Source organism: Nicotiana attenuata, chromosome 1 (genome assembly GCF_001879085.1).
Source record: "Nicotiana attenuata strain UT chromosome 1, NIATTr2, whole genome shotgun sequence".
Lineage (NCBI taxonomy): Eukaryota > Viridiplantae > Streptophyta > Magnoliopsida > Solanales > Solanaceae > Nicotiana > Nicotiana attenuata.
In genome coordinates, this window is record NC_031989.1 from 93,394,252 (window position 1) to 93,409,971 (window position 15,720).

The 15,720-nt window shown below is 36.5% G+C and overlaps 1 protein-coding gene across 1 annotated transcript; it reads right to left on the reverse strand.

Moving 5' to 3' along the window:
- LOC109230576 (zinc finger CCCH domain-containing protein 11) lies at positions 265–7,688 on the reverse strand. The gene is made up of 8 exons (XM_019396050.1): positions 7,335–7,688; positions 6,057–6,141; positions 5,454–5,594; positions 5,244–5,341; positions 2,526–2,714; positions 2,285–2,415; positions 2,068–2,167; positions 265–905 (listed from the first exon to the last, which is right to left on the reverse strand). Exons 1-8 carry the CDS (start codon positions 7,500–7,502, stop codon positions 684–686), a joined length of 1,134 nt encoding a protein of 377 aa, XP_019251595.1. The 5' UTR covers positions 7,503–7,688; the 3' UTR covers positions 265–683.

Sequence of the window (15,720 nt, forward strand, 5' to 3'; positions counted from 1 at the left end):
TTTAAAACACAGCCTAAATGTAGTCATTTCAGAACTGAAGAGATACTAGACCGGGTGCAAGAGGAAGTAACGCTGCTACTGAACGTGTGCGACCTCTGGATCTGAGAATCATGGAAAACGTGATTGAAATATACACGTGATTAAAGCACCTAGGTATAAAAAGCCGGAAAGGAAAAAGAGGAAAGCGAAGGCACGGTCATAGTTCTCTATCAGTTCTGTGAAAATAAACATGGAACTTTGATTACTTCCTGGAACATGTTTGCAGATGACAAAGAGCATAACACTTATAAAATTGTCAACAAACCTCAACAGATGACATAATGGCCCTCAAAGAATCTGTAATTTATTGAGGGCAGGAGAAGGCCACCCCATGCTTCAAAGCATAGTAGTAGCAGTAGTAGCTAGAGTAATAAAATACAAATGATAGCTCTCTCTGTGGCTGGCAAAACGACTAGAAAAGTTCAATTCATCACAAAATTCCAGAAGCAACAGTCACAACTCATTGAACTGAGGGTAAAAAGCCTAATAAAATAGCAAACTATTATTAGGGGCATCACGACACGGATATGCTATGCTTCCATTTCAATTCATTCCATTTGGATGCTATAATGATTCTGCATCACGTAGACATGAAAGAGCATGCACCGAAAAGTAGATCGTGCGCATAAATTTGGGCACAAGGATCAAGCGTGACTACCAGGTTCATTGATTTGTAACGATGTTTTTGAAAGGCTAGCTTCCAGTTCATTTAACTCGTCCACATCCAGGTCATCATCATCGTCGTCGTCGTCATCATCATCATAATTGTCATTAACTTCATTGTTATGAGAAGCCTCACCACCATCATGAATATCCCGGGCTGACATTGAGGAGCTTGCCTCATCTCTAGCAGATTCCTTATTCTCCTGTAAAGGAAATGTAATCTATTTAGAAAATGACATGCAGACGCTTTAGCGTATAAACTAGCAGCACAACACAAGAAATGCACATGGCAACAGTAATTTTTTTTCTTTTTGATAAGCAAGCAAAAACACATGGCATCATTATCATGCTCATCAAATGTCCAAACCAGGGGATCATTGGTTAATAGGCATAGTTTTGTTTAACTTTCGATTCATAACGGAAAAACACTGCAACTATTACACACACTTGGATTTTCAAATCTCTTTCTAATAATGCTTATACCGCCATAGACCAACCACCACCACATGAATGCACACTTTTCTGTCTACTTTCCTAAGTCATGGCTAGATTACAAACACCATCCTTTGGCCCTCCGAAGCAACACTTACCTCTTTTAATGATCAATAAGATCTGTGGTTAAGTAAATGCTTTCAAATAGATGCTTTAGTCTTCCATTTTGTATTTCATTCTGCATATTTTAGAAGAATTATCATCTGCTAGTTCTATCGAATCTGCATACAATCTACCAAGGCAGGTGAAAGTAGAGGGAACAAATTTTGATGCAAAACCCCTAATCTTTGCCTAGTACAACCTATCACTTAGCTGAAAATATTTAACTCTGAATATCTCGCCCTGGTACTATATCAGCATAATTTTCAAAATTTCAGGAAAAAGGGTGAAGTACATCAACCTCATAAATTTAAACCCCAATAGTCACAAAATCAGAGAGGATTCCAAAAAAAGCATGTGAAGAAACAGTACTAGTAAGTGAATCTGACTGGCTTACCGATCAAAAAGTGAATCTGACTAAGACTTCCTCTCGAGTTAGATTAAGAAATGAATGAAAAATTCATCATGATGAAGACTCCAGAAGCATCTCAATCAAATTAAAACTTTGATCAAATGGACACTGTTTAATCTAACAATGCGAATTATTGCTAAAAGTCAACAGATCATTATACATTGTTGTTTTTTATGCTCTCTTACCCCTACACACAGAGGGTAATTGCTCAATCCCAGACATTTTACCTATCCTAGGTTATGCAGTACTATAGATGAGTAGATCTATGACAGTCACCAGTGGACAACGAAAAATCTTGAATGCTCAACACAGTCCAACAAAGGATATACAAAGTGGAAAAAAATTGATCATAACATATTCACCTTTGGGGGTTCACTGGACTCTTCTTCCCGTTCATACTTGTCATAGGCCCCAACATCATCCACAAACCAGCTAGCGTCCGACATGAACAGCTCACGACCACTGCAAGAAAGAGAGCATAAGATTTGCCAATTAGTATAAGCATCCACCAAAGAGCTTTTCCCAGCTGATAACCACATATTATTGACTAAAGAGGAAAAGGAGTGAAAAGAATGATACCTCATGCGATCATTCTTAGCTCTATCTGCCCTCTGCTTAGCCAAACTGGCCTCTCTTTCTTCCATCTTCTTCTTTTTCCATTCCATAAACAACTCAGTGGTCAAAGGAGTTGAAGCAGTCAATTTTGCACGCTGCAGGCAGAGCAGAAAACATGTAAAGCAGTTCCATTAATGAACATGTTTATAAAAAATTTAATGGCTGTCGGTAGTTGGCAATATGAATACTCAGATAGTACGGTCACCTGTTCATCAATTTCTTCTTCAATAGGCATCTTGTCAGCTTCCTCTTGTAACAAAGCTTTCATTTGTGACTTTAGAATGTATCCAGGAGGAAGCGCATGCCTGTAATGGCATTCTTTACTACCATTTGGACAGACCCAAAACCAACCATACTGCTTTTTCTCCACAGCTTCCAAAAAGTATTTACATACCTGCATATAAGCCAAATCTAAAGTTTGAATTCTGAAACAAATACTCCCTCCATTCCAATTTGTCTGACAGTATTTAGCTGGAGGCGGATTTGAGGAAAAAGTTAAAACTTTAGACACATAAGCTAAATATGCATAAATGCCATAAAACACCAAAAGAACCCCTCCTTTCCTATCCAGCGGAGATAACAGTAAGCAGAAAATGAGCATGTAAAGATAAAATAGTTTCTGGATACAAAAGGTAGCAATCTTTATTTTATTTTATTTTATTTTATTATTTTAGCATGGACTAAAGAGGAAAGTGTGCTGAAGAAACTGGAATAGAGTAGTAAATTTGTTGCTACAATACGACTTTTTCAAGTGACAAACTAAAATGAAAGCATAAAATACACCTCAAAATGAGGGAATATGGTCATAGTTACTACCTCAAACCAAAGGACTACATATCATAGTCCCATGTTCCATGCAATGAAAAATCAAAATAATTATGACAGAACATTTCTTTCCCAACTCTCAATGTCCACAAATACTTAAATGATATTGCATGCATTCTGCACGACCAAACTATCTAGGTCATCCTATTTTCACATGCTCAAAACTCTGGGGAGCATGGACCTGTCAATCTCCCCTGCTCCCACTTAGGCTTTGTGTCAACGGCAAGGTCCAAACCCGTGACGCACGCTCAATCCACACCTTCTGCGGCGCGTCCTTACCATTAAACCACAGCCCTGGGGGCTTTTAAGGTCATCCTATTGGCCAGAGCATGACAACTAACCACGAACTTTTAAAAGTCTATCTATCATAACACTTATCCAAGAGATACACGAGTTTATATTCACCTCGCATCATTTCCTCCAGTCTGTCCTGATTTCTAGGTACCAGTGTTGTCAAAGGCGAAAAGTTCTAAAAAACGCTCTAGGTCTATCTGGGCTTTAAGCGCAAAGCGCACTTAAAGTGTTGGCTTAAGTTAAAAAAGGCGCAATGAAGGAAATAAATAAAAATTTATAGTATGTATTTCAAGAACAAAGTAACAAATTCATTGATAATGTTTCCCTTAGCAGCTAATACACTTATTTCTGATTATAGTTGTTTTTTAGTGCTGCTTGATTCAAGAGAGAAAGCATGGGCAATGAGGCGCACTCCTTAGTGCCTTGCCTTACACTGAAGCGCAACTAAAGCGAGGCGAAGCACCCTCCTTGAGCTTTTTTGAGCTTCAGGGCTTAAGCGCGCCTTAAATGAGCCTTTGACAAGACGGCTAGGTACATAACATTTTGCCATCCATATTCTTGAGATTACGATACACAATCACTAGGAACCATGGAATCACTCAACCAAACCTCAATATCAACCAGAATATCATGGATTAGCTCAACAAAATTAAGGGGATTCCAATTTTTTGGTGAATATGACAAGCTCTGTTTTCAGCTGTCACTGAATCTGATTGCAATCTTCTGTCTTCTCTTTCCTAAACATGTAGATGTTTCTGAGCAAAGGATAGTACAGTTCATGAACTGGTAAATAGTTCTATCTTTTGGGATCAACAGAAAAGAATATTTCATTTAAAAAGAGCAGTACTAAAAGATCTGCTCTGTGGTTTACCATTTCTCCTTCGTATTACTAAATTATGAAAAATTGTAGTTTCTATTGCTTTAGTGAGAATATTTTTCTGTTTTGTGGATGATAGTAGGATATCAAAATAGCCATATCTAGTTTGTAAGCTTTGTTCCATTTCAATGGATTAGTTTGTTCTTGTCACCAGGCATAGTATGATGATCACAATAAATTCGCAGTTGCTTTCTGCAGGTGGTAGCAGACCAACTTCTAGGAAGCCTCTGAAAAGTCATACAACATGTAGCAGAGAGCGTCAAATCCAACAACAAAATGCCTGGTAATGCAAAAGTGTGGAAGAACCTTTCTTCATTGAAAATATCTCTGAGAGAGCCTTTCTTCAGTATGTTACTTCCTGAGTCTATGAGCACACTGATTCCTCATTATTAGCTACTTCTGTTTGCCCACATATTAATAAACTTAGTACTTTATCAACAACAACAACAAAAAAACTACTTTTTCCCATATCTTTCACCCATTTACTTTACAGAATTCGGCAATTTAATTGAGATAAAAATCATCAAGAAAGGACATTAGGTGCAATGTCTGCAGATTCTGTAAGTTCTATGACTAGTTACCAAGTTATTGCATACTCGTCTGACGTCTAAAACACAATGCAATGATGGTCTCTTGTATCTCCTGGAAGATAAATACTTGACCACATAAGGATTTCAATTTATACAAATATACCATAACCAAAGTTTCCTCACAATAGTAAGTATCGGTGGAAAGTAAACGAGGTAAGGAAGTAACCATTTAGAGATCATATGCAATGAATTTTATCCTGAAAATCACTGCTATATTGGTAAGCGGATATCAAATGATTCAAAGAGTCCGATCACAAATTCAAGTCATCCCCGGAATATGACTTTCAAGTTTGGACCAAAGCAGTTCAAGGTATATTCTGGAAAAGATAACACTTACAATGTCAGTTGGTTTGTTCTTGTTATACTCCTGACTTTTTGATGCCACAACCTTCTCCAATGTCTCTTGATCCCAATCCTCCATTGTTTCCTTTCCATCTACGTTTTAGACAAGAAATGCCAGTTAATAAACACCAAAACCATAATACAGATTATTACACAGAAACAGAAAAGTTTATGCAAAATGTCTGTTAAGGTGTTGTTTGACCACCTTCATCACGCTTATCACTGAAAACATCAATCTTCTCTCCTTTTCGCTGAACATTCAGATCGTGAGAGAACTTGCACTTGAAACCCTTAGCACATTGCCCCGCCTTAAAGAACTCACATAAGATTGATTTTGGATCAACACCTGAACACAAATTCCCAACGTTCTTGAAATATGATAATTTTTGCAGCAGCATTTCATATGAAAATTTGAAACAAGATCAACCCTTTAAAGCAAGAAACGAGTGAAACAAAACAAACTATTACTGATAAGAGACAATGATAATCAACTACGAACGATAAAAAGTTTCTCTTGAAATAAATTGACAGGTTGATATTAAGCTATATTCGGAATTGCCATAATAAAGTTACAACGTTTATCAGCTTTATAAAAACTGGCAAAAAGTCAAGTTTATAATTCAGCCTTCGACAGACCCAATTTGATGTAGGAAAGAGCAGATAATTGCTATAAAGTCTTCCTACACTACATTTTCAATTGTTTCGATCAAACAAAGCCACCGTAACTCTTTAATATTGAGACTACTATGCACCAACAACAAAAAAATATTGATGCCAGAAATCAGTAAAAGAAGAACATGAATAATACCAAGAGGCACTTTAGGCTGGCTAATAGCGACTTTGAACAATTCGTTCAGCTCTCTCTCTTTGGCTTTCTCTTCTTCCTTCTTTTTCTGTGACAAAATTGAGCTTACTTGTCAACATTTAAGCAAAAGATCACACAAAAATAATACTACAGAAACTACAAACAATCACATAATAATTGGGGTCAGGCGGCCAGCTATGTGATTCAATTCATTCAATCTATTTGGTCTTGAAACGGCACAAACAAAAAATGCAACAACTATGTAGTCAAATCCAAGTTAGTTGGAGTCGGCTATATAGAGGTCTGTATTCAACCTGCCTTATTTGGGCTTAAAAATCAAAAAAAAAAAAAACTACAACAACCACGTCTCAAGCACCAATGGGTGTGACCAAGTGGTCAATGAAGTGAAAAGAGAACCATGAGGTCTAGGGTTCAAATCCGAGAGGAGGCAAAAAAACACAACTGATTTCTTCCCATCTGCTCAAGCCTTGGTGGTCAGAGTTATAGCATATTTGGCCAAGCTTCTCCAAAGCCAAAAGCAGTTTTTTCCAAAAAAAAGTATTACTTTTTTCCAAACTTGAAATGTTTGGCCAAGCTTTTAGAAAAGAGAAGAAAAAAGCATTTTGAGTAGAAGTTGAAGCAGTTTAGGAAAGCAAAAAAAAATAGCTTTTCTCCAAAAGCATTTATTTTAAAACACTTTTGAGAAAAATACACTTAGAAGCACTTTTTAAAAGCTTGGCCAAACACTAATTGTTGCTAAGAAGTGCTTTTCAAATTAATTAACGAAACACAAATTGCTTCTCACCAAAAGTACTTTTAAGAAAAATATTTTTGAGATAAAACACTTCTCAAAATAAGCTTATTTTTGAAGCTTGGCCAAACGGGCTATTAGCTTGGTTGAGGTGCACGCAAGCTAGGCCGGACACCACTGTTATTTGAAAATACTACTACATCTCAAAACCAAGCTAATTAGGGTAAGATATATGAATCCTTTGTATCCACCAGCTCTATTTCAGTTCGAAAAAGATCTAACTAGAATAAAATACAACTATGTGTCAATTCCAAATTAGTCGGGTCAGCTATATCAGTCCTCTCTACCCTTCATAAGACAACAATAATTCACACAACAAAATAATACAACATTTACGCCTCAATAATCTAGGCGAGGACAGCTATATGAATAGCGCTTGATACGATAGAGATCAATCGTTTACTTCAACGGTGTATATCTATCGGGGAAAAACACAAACAAAATAATAATAACTCAAAATAGCGTACTACCTTGGCATCAAGTTTCTTAGGGTCAGGTTTAGGCACGGCATTTTGCTTAAGGGACTGAACATATTTCTGGACATTTTTGGACTTATTTTTGTTTTTCAGACCGAATGTCTTGTCTTCTACTACCTTCTGCTTCTTCGCTAAATCCGCTTTCGATTGCTTTGGTGGCATCTTTATATTATCATACAATTACCCCAATCACCTATACAGTTTCGTCGCAAAATCGGATTTTTCCGGCGATTCGAAACCCTAAAGGCGGCTCGGAGATTGATGAGTGTGGCCGGAGGCGGAGATGGGGTTCTATGTGTGACGCTTTTGTGGGAAGGTGTTTTAGGGAAATTGCTATCAGGGGAAAGAAAGGGTTAAAATAGTAAACCTTTCAACTTTTGTAAATGGCGCTATGAGTCCTAATTTGTTGTAGGACGTACACTCGAGTCACTTAGAAGAAATGTTTTCTTACAATAAAGTCTTTTTTTATTTCTTAAAATTTGTATCGATCGATGCGAAGACTTTAATTTTTAAAAAAGATACGGTTCAATTTTCTACTCTCACATTAAACTTAAAAAGCATTAAAACTTATTGTCTACGGTAAAAATCGGTCTCAAGAGTTGGGTAAATTAAAAAGCGACACGTGTTAAGGATGACCAGTCAACAATGACTCAACCATGGTAATACCGGATACAAACTTGTGGCACGATAAAAACAATTCAAGATATAACCGTTATAGAAATGTTATAGAGAACCCGAGATTCCTCCGACCTTTATTACCCTTTATTATTCTTTATCACTTTTTAATTATATTTTACTATAACATTAATATTGGTAATTAATATGGCATAAATATCATAAATATTAGATAAATGATTGGCTACAAAGGGATTTTTTTTTTTTTTAGTGAACGTGTCACAAGCTTACTCCTATTTTTTTTTTTTTTGTAAAAACGAAGAATTTAATTCGATTTTCTCTCCTATTTACTACGGCGACGAAGAATCAAATTATTACTATATTTATTCCTTTTCCTACTTCTTCTTCCAAGTGCAGGATAACCCCAATGGGTTGTGAGTTTTTTCCTACCAATTGGGGCTCTCCCTTCACCACCTCCCTCGGGATGGTCTACAGGGTCCATAACTACTCCTCTCCCTACAGGACGCTTACCTAGCCAACGCTTAGATCCGGCTCTACCCAAACTTTTCTGGTTAATCATGCACCCAATAGCTTTGGTATAAATAGAGGCTTTCATTCTATTGTGAGAGATCAAAAAATACTAATAGCACAAAACTAGAATTCTTTCTTGCATTCTTTTAAGCTTTATACAAGTGTTGTCGAGATTTTTCAATTATTCTCGATCCCGGAGGGAACATTCTGAAGCTCATATTTGTCTCTTCTTCAATTATTCTTATTTTATTCAATTTTGTTTTTCATTATTTTATTTTTCGGATCAATTTAATCCACATGTGTATAAATTACGTTACAATTATTCTTAAGGTTTATAAGGGAAAAAATTAATATTTTCAAAAATATATGGTTCAATTTTATACTCTAAAACTAAACTTAAAAAGCATCAAAACTTATTGTGTACGGTAAAAATCGCTCTCAAGAGTTGGGTAAATAAAGAAGCGACACATGTCAAGGATGGCCAGTCAACAGTGACTCAACCATCGTAATACCGGATACAAACCAGTGGCACGATAAGAAACACTTCAAGATGTGACCATTATAGAAACGTTACAGGGACCCCGAGATTCCTCCGAGCTTTATTACCCTTTATTATTTTTTATCACTTTTTAATTACCTTTTACTATATCATTAATATTGATAATTAATGGGGCATAAATTGTAATCATGCACCCCATAGCTTTGGTACAAATAGAGGCTTTCATTCTATTGTGAGAAATCAAAAAATAGTGATAGCACAAGACTAGAATTCTTTCTCGCATTCTTTTAAGCTTTATACAAGTGTTGTCGAGATTTTTCAATTATTCTCGATCCCGGAGGGAACATTTTGAAGCTCATATTTGTCTTTTCTTCAATTATTCTTATTTTATTCAATTTTATTTTTCATTACTTTATTTTCGGATCAATTTAATACACATGTATATAAATCATATTACAAATTCAATTATACCGTTCTACCGATAATCAGTTTGGCGCCCACTGTGGGTCTTAGACGGTTAAGGTATTATTTTGATCTGGTCATCTTTCACTAAAGCACTTTGAAGCTATTATGTTGTAAGCATAAAATAACTATGGCGCCCAATGACGTTATCAACTTGCTCAATGTTGGAACAAATAACAACGACGAGCCCGTGGACAATCTCCGTGATAAAAATCAACATGACTGTTCAATCAGTGAAACTCGTCTTAACGGAAATGAGCCAACTTCTAATCGAGTAGAAAGAAATACTCGGCGGGCAAGGAATGCTACCCCTGATGATATGGATGATGAACCCGTTGCGGATATTATTAAAGTTTTGAGAGCGCATCAAAGGGAGATCATGGATTATCTCTCAAGACAGGACCGAATAATGATTGAGCTCCGACAAGCGTTGTCGGTTGCTTCCAATAATTCCAATGGTGTAGTTCGAGCCCGTCCTAGCATTCTTATAAATCAAATGACACCAAGAATCGGTAACACCGTTACCAGGGTAAGTTCAGATTAAACAACAATCAAATAGGTGGTGCCAGTATTGGATCTGAAAACAAAAATGACGCAAACAATCCTTTCAAGACTGAGCTTATAAGGTTTATAAGGGAAATAAACACTCGAATGGATCACAATTTTTTCAAAAAGATATGGTTCAATTTTATACTCTCACACTAAACTTAAAAAGCATCCAAACTTAATGTGTACGGTAAAAATTCGGTCTCAAGAGTTGGGTAAATTAAGAAGCGACATGTGTCAAGGATGACCAGTCAACAATGACTCAACCATGGTAATACCGGATATAAACCTGTGGCACGATAAGAAACAATTAAAGATTTGACCGTCATAGAAACGTTATCGAGACCCCGAGATTCCTCCGACCTTTATTACCCTTTATTATTCTTTATCACTTTCTAATTATATTTTACTATAACATTAATATTGGTAATTAATGGGCGTAAATTGTAATCATGCACCCATAGCTTTGGTATAAATAGAGGCTTTCATTCTATTGTGAGAGATCAAAAGCTACTGATAGCAAAAGACTAGAATTCTTTCTCGCGTTCTTTTAAGCTTTATACAAGTGTTGTCGAGATTTTTTAATTATTCTCGATCCCGGAGGGAATATTCTGAAGTCAATTATTCTTATTTTGTTCAATTTTATTTTTCATTGCTTTATTTTTTGGATCTATTTAATCTACATGTCTGCGAATCACGTTACAAATTAAATTATACCGTTTTACTCGTAAATAGTGTGGCGCCCACTGTGGGTCTTAGACAGTTGTGGTATTATTTTGATCTGGTCATCTTTTACTAAAGTACTTTGAAGCTCATTCTTTCTCGCATTATTTTAAGCTTTATACAAGTGTTGTCGAGATTTTTCAATTATTCTCGATCCCGGAGGGAACATTCTGAAGCTCATATATGTCTCTTCTTCTATTATTCTTATGTTATTCAATTTTGTTTTTCATTACTTTATTTTTCAGATCAATTTAATCCACATGTCTATAAATCACGTTACAAATTCAATTATACCTTTCTACCGATAATCAGTTTGGCGCCCACTGTGGGTCTTAGACAGTTGTGGTATTATTTTGATCTCATCATCTTTCACTAAAGTACTTTGAAGCTCTTATGTTGTAAGCATAAAATAACTATGGCGCCCAATGACGTTATCAACTTGCTCAATGTTGGAACAAAAAACAACGACGAGCCCGTGGACAATCTCCGTGATAAAAATCAACAAGACTGTTCAATTAGTGAAACTCATCTTAACGGGTATGAGCCAACTTCTAATCGAGTAGAAAGAAATACTCGGCGGGCAAGGAATTCTACCCCTGATGATATGGATGATAAACTCATTGCCGTTATCATTAACGTTTTGAGAGCGCATCAAAGGGAGATCATGGATCATCTCTCAAGATAGGACCGAATAATGATTGAGCTCCGGCAAGCGTTGTCGGTTGCTTCCAATAATTCCAATGGTGTAGTTCGAGCCCGTTCTAGCATTCTTATAAATCAAACGATACCAAGAACCGGTAACACCGTTACCAGGGTAAGTTCAGATTAAACAACAATCAAATAGGTGGTGCTAGTATTGGATCTGAAAACAAAAACCACGCAAACGATCCTTTCAAGACTGAGCTTATAAGGTTTATAAGGGAAATAAACGCTCGAGTGGATCAGAATTTTTTCAAAAAGATATGGTTCAATTTTATACTCTCACACTAAACTTAAAAAGCATCAAAACTTAATGTGTACGGTAAAAATCGGTCTCAAGAGTTGGGTAAATTAAGAAGCGGCACGTGTCAAGGATGACTAGTCAACAATGACTCAACCATGGTATTACCGGATATAAACCTGTGGCACAATAAGAAATAATTCAAGATATGACCGTCATAGAAACGTTATTAGAGACCCCGAGATTCCTCCGACCTTTATTACCCTTTATTATTCTTTATCACTTTTTAATTACATTTTACTATAACATTAATATTGGTAATTAATGGGGCATAAATTGTAATCATGCACCCTATAGCTTTGGTATAAATAGAGGCTTTCATTCTATTGTGAGAGATCAAAAAATATTGATAGCAAAGGACTAGAATTCTTTCTCGCGTTCTTTTAAGCTTTATACAAGTATTCTCGAGATTTTTCAATTATTCTCGATCCTGGAGGGAACATTCTGAAGCTCGGATTTGTCTCTTCTTCAACTATTCTTATTTTGTACAATATAATTTTTCATTACTTTATTTTTCGGATCGATTTAATCTACATGTCTATAAATTACGTTACATATTAAATTATATCATTTTACTCGTAAACAGTGTGGCGCCCACTGTGGGTCTTAGACAGTTGTGGTATTATTTTGATCTGGTCATCTTTTACTAAAGTACTTTGAAGCTCTTATGTTGTAAGCATAAAACTACATGGCGCCCAATGACGTCAACAACTTGCTCAATGTTGGAACAAACAACAACGACGAGCCCGTGGACAATCTCCGTGATAAAAATCAACATGACTGTTCAATCAGCGAAACTCGTCTTAATGGGAATAAGCCAACTTCTAATGGAGTAGAAAGAAATGCTCGGTGGGCAAGGAATCATACCCCTGATGATATGGATGATGAACCTGTTGCCGATATTGTTAAAGTTTTGAGAGCGCATCAAAGGGGAATCATGGATTATCTCTCAAGACAAGTCCAAATAATGATTGAGCTTCGGCAACCGCTGTCGGTTGCTTCCAATAATTCCAATGTTGTAGTTCGAGCCTCTCTTGGCATTCTTATAAATCAAACAGCACCAAGAACTGGTAACACTGTTACTAGGGGAGTTCAGATCAAACAACAATCAAACAAGTGGTGCTAGTATTGGATCTGAAAACAAAAACCACGCAATCAATCCTTTCAAGATTGAGCTCATAAGGTTTATAAGGGAAATAAACGCTCGAATGGATCATAACGATAAAGAATTTCAATCTCGGATATATCATATTTCGGGAGCACCTCCAGCCTGAAGAGCACGGACTCGAAAAAGTATATACATTTGCCGTTCAAACCTAGTACATAAACAGAGTTGATTCTGAAGAGATTAAAGATGTTGGATATTCCAAAATATGATGGAACATCAGATCCACAATAACACATCACAACCTACACCACATGTGTGAAGGAAAATAATTTGGCTTCGCATGAGATCGAATCAGATTTACTAAAGAATTTTGGTGAAACCCTAACAAAAGGGGATTTAACATGGTATTTACTTTTACCTGAACACTCAATTGATTCTTTTGAAATGCTTGCAGATTCATCTATCAAAGCTCACGCTGGAACAAAGAAATTTCAAGCTACAAAAGAAGATATATTCAGAATTGCTCAAAGAGACTCGGAGTTTCTACGAGAATTCATAATCCGATTCCAAAAAGGAGAGGACGTTGTTGCCGGCAGTACCGAATGAATGGGGCGGTGGAAGCATACCTAGAGTATATGTTTTAATTGTTCCACACAACGCATAAATATGGTTACCGAAATAAGGTTGGGGATATATGTTGGGTATGAATCTCCTTCTACTATAAAATATTTGATAACAATGACGGGAGATTTAGTTATGACAAGATTTGCTGGTTGCCATTTTGATAAATCGGTATACCCAACACTAGGGAGAGAAGCAGCTAAAAAAGGAGATAAATTGGAATGCGTTATTACTATTCATTTAGATTCTCGAACAAATAAATTTAAACAAGAAGTTCAAAAGATAATTTATTTGCAAAATATTGCAACTTAACTGCCAGATGCATTCACTGACTTACCAAGGGTGACGAAGTCACATTTTCCAGCTGCTAATGCTTTAATTCGAGTTGATGTCCCAAATAGGACAATCAATTAATGCAAACGATTCTAAGCCACGCTTGAAACATGATTTACCAATCGGTTCTAAAGATAAAAATCCTCGAAGCATAAAAGGAGCAAATGATCAAGGTGATCATAATACGGAGGTAGTGACTCAAAAAGCCTCGAGACATATCAAATGATAAAACCTCAGAGGAATTCCAGATACTTGAAAATAATAAGAATGAAGATATCTCAATAAGTAATGTCTCTACGGAAAAAAAGATGAAACCAAAATAATATTGCTAACGATAATGTTTTTGCCTATAATGTTGCTGTTGAAATAATGAGAGGTTCTTGAATCAAAATATGCCGATGAATGTAGACAGATAAATTATTGGCCAAATTGAAAAGATGTTATCCAGACATAACTAATGTCGACGCCCCCCTTTTTCTCGCGAAATCGGATTTACGATATTTGAGAAGACAACTCTATTCCCGTGTGGGAATTGGGTTTTTGGAATTGAAGAGTCGCCACCTAATGATTAAGTGCATTAGGACACTGAGAGTTTTGAGTTTGAAAACTAGAGTTCGGGTAAGGGCTAGAAATTATCTCGAGGGGAAGGTGTTAGGCACCCCTCAAGATCCACTGGTGTGGTTCCCAGCCATGCTATGTTGTAACTTTAATGCAAATAAGTATACAAATAACTTCACACTTAAGGGTTACAAATAGATACATAACAAGCATGTTGGGATCAAGGTCTAGATGATCTACAATTTGTTTGAGGGAGGATCTAAATGCAGAAAATTAATCAAGATATTGAGTAAACAAAGAAGAAAAAATTTAGGGGAAAAGGGAATAATGCAGTAAAATTAAAGAGGGATTTTGGGTAGTTGAAAAGACAGAACTTTATTGATATTAAACAAAGTCACATAAAGGAAAGGGGGTCCTAGGTTTGTAAAACACATGGATTATCCACACAACACTGGTAATCAATCGTACGCATAGTGTTATCATGTGATCATCATCTCTATGTCTACCCTTCCCACCCCGTTAAGGTATTTAAGCGCGGAATGGTATCATTACCTACTGCATGCTATTACCCGTCCCACCTATCAGTCCCGGAGGCGTTTAGGACTACTAATCCTAAAGGGAGGGAGCTTGGCTTTTCAAGGGTTTTAAAAGGATAAAATTCTAGGGCGACAAACAAAACACATAAAGCAGTTATTGGGGAAATAAGAACAATTAAAGGCTCAAGTAGGCCTCCTCACTTAAAGAAACGAATTGTTTAGCATGTCTTACACATACTGTTTAGGTCATTAATTAAAATTAGCGTAGGAAGAATTGATTTACCACATATTTCCCAGATAGGGAGTCCAAATTAGTCCTACTTAGATGTAGTTGTCGGAAACTGACAGTTGATTGATTATCTAACTATTTGTATGTTAAACGGGGCCTATAGGCATGATACCTATTAATCCAGGGACTGAAAAAAAAAAGTCATTAGTTATAAGCTCTACGAGTGTTAAACAAATTGCCACTGATTTTAAACTTAGGAACGAGTGGCGATTCTGATTAAGTTGATAGTTCCTATAGGCATGCTTTCTAGGTGTAACTGATTTTGAGCAGAGATCCTATAGGCAGGTTATCTATATGAGTTATTTTATCTCCTATAAGCTGTAACGATCCGGCCGGTCATTTTTGGAATTTATGCCCCGATCCCCCATTAACTGCTTCCCCTAAGTTCATTTCTGCTATTTTGGTATGCCGGGACGTTCGGTGTTGGGATTCGGAGTGTTTTGGGATACTTAGTCCCTAAATGAGAGCTTAAGAGTTGAAAAATGGTCCGTAATCAGAATAGTGTGAAGACGGCCTCGAAATGGAAATCCGATGGTTCCGTTAGCTCCGTTAGGTGATT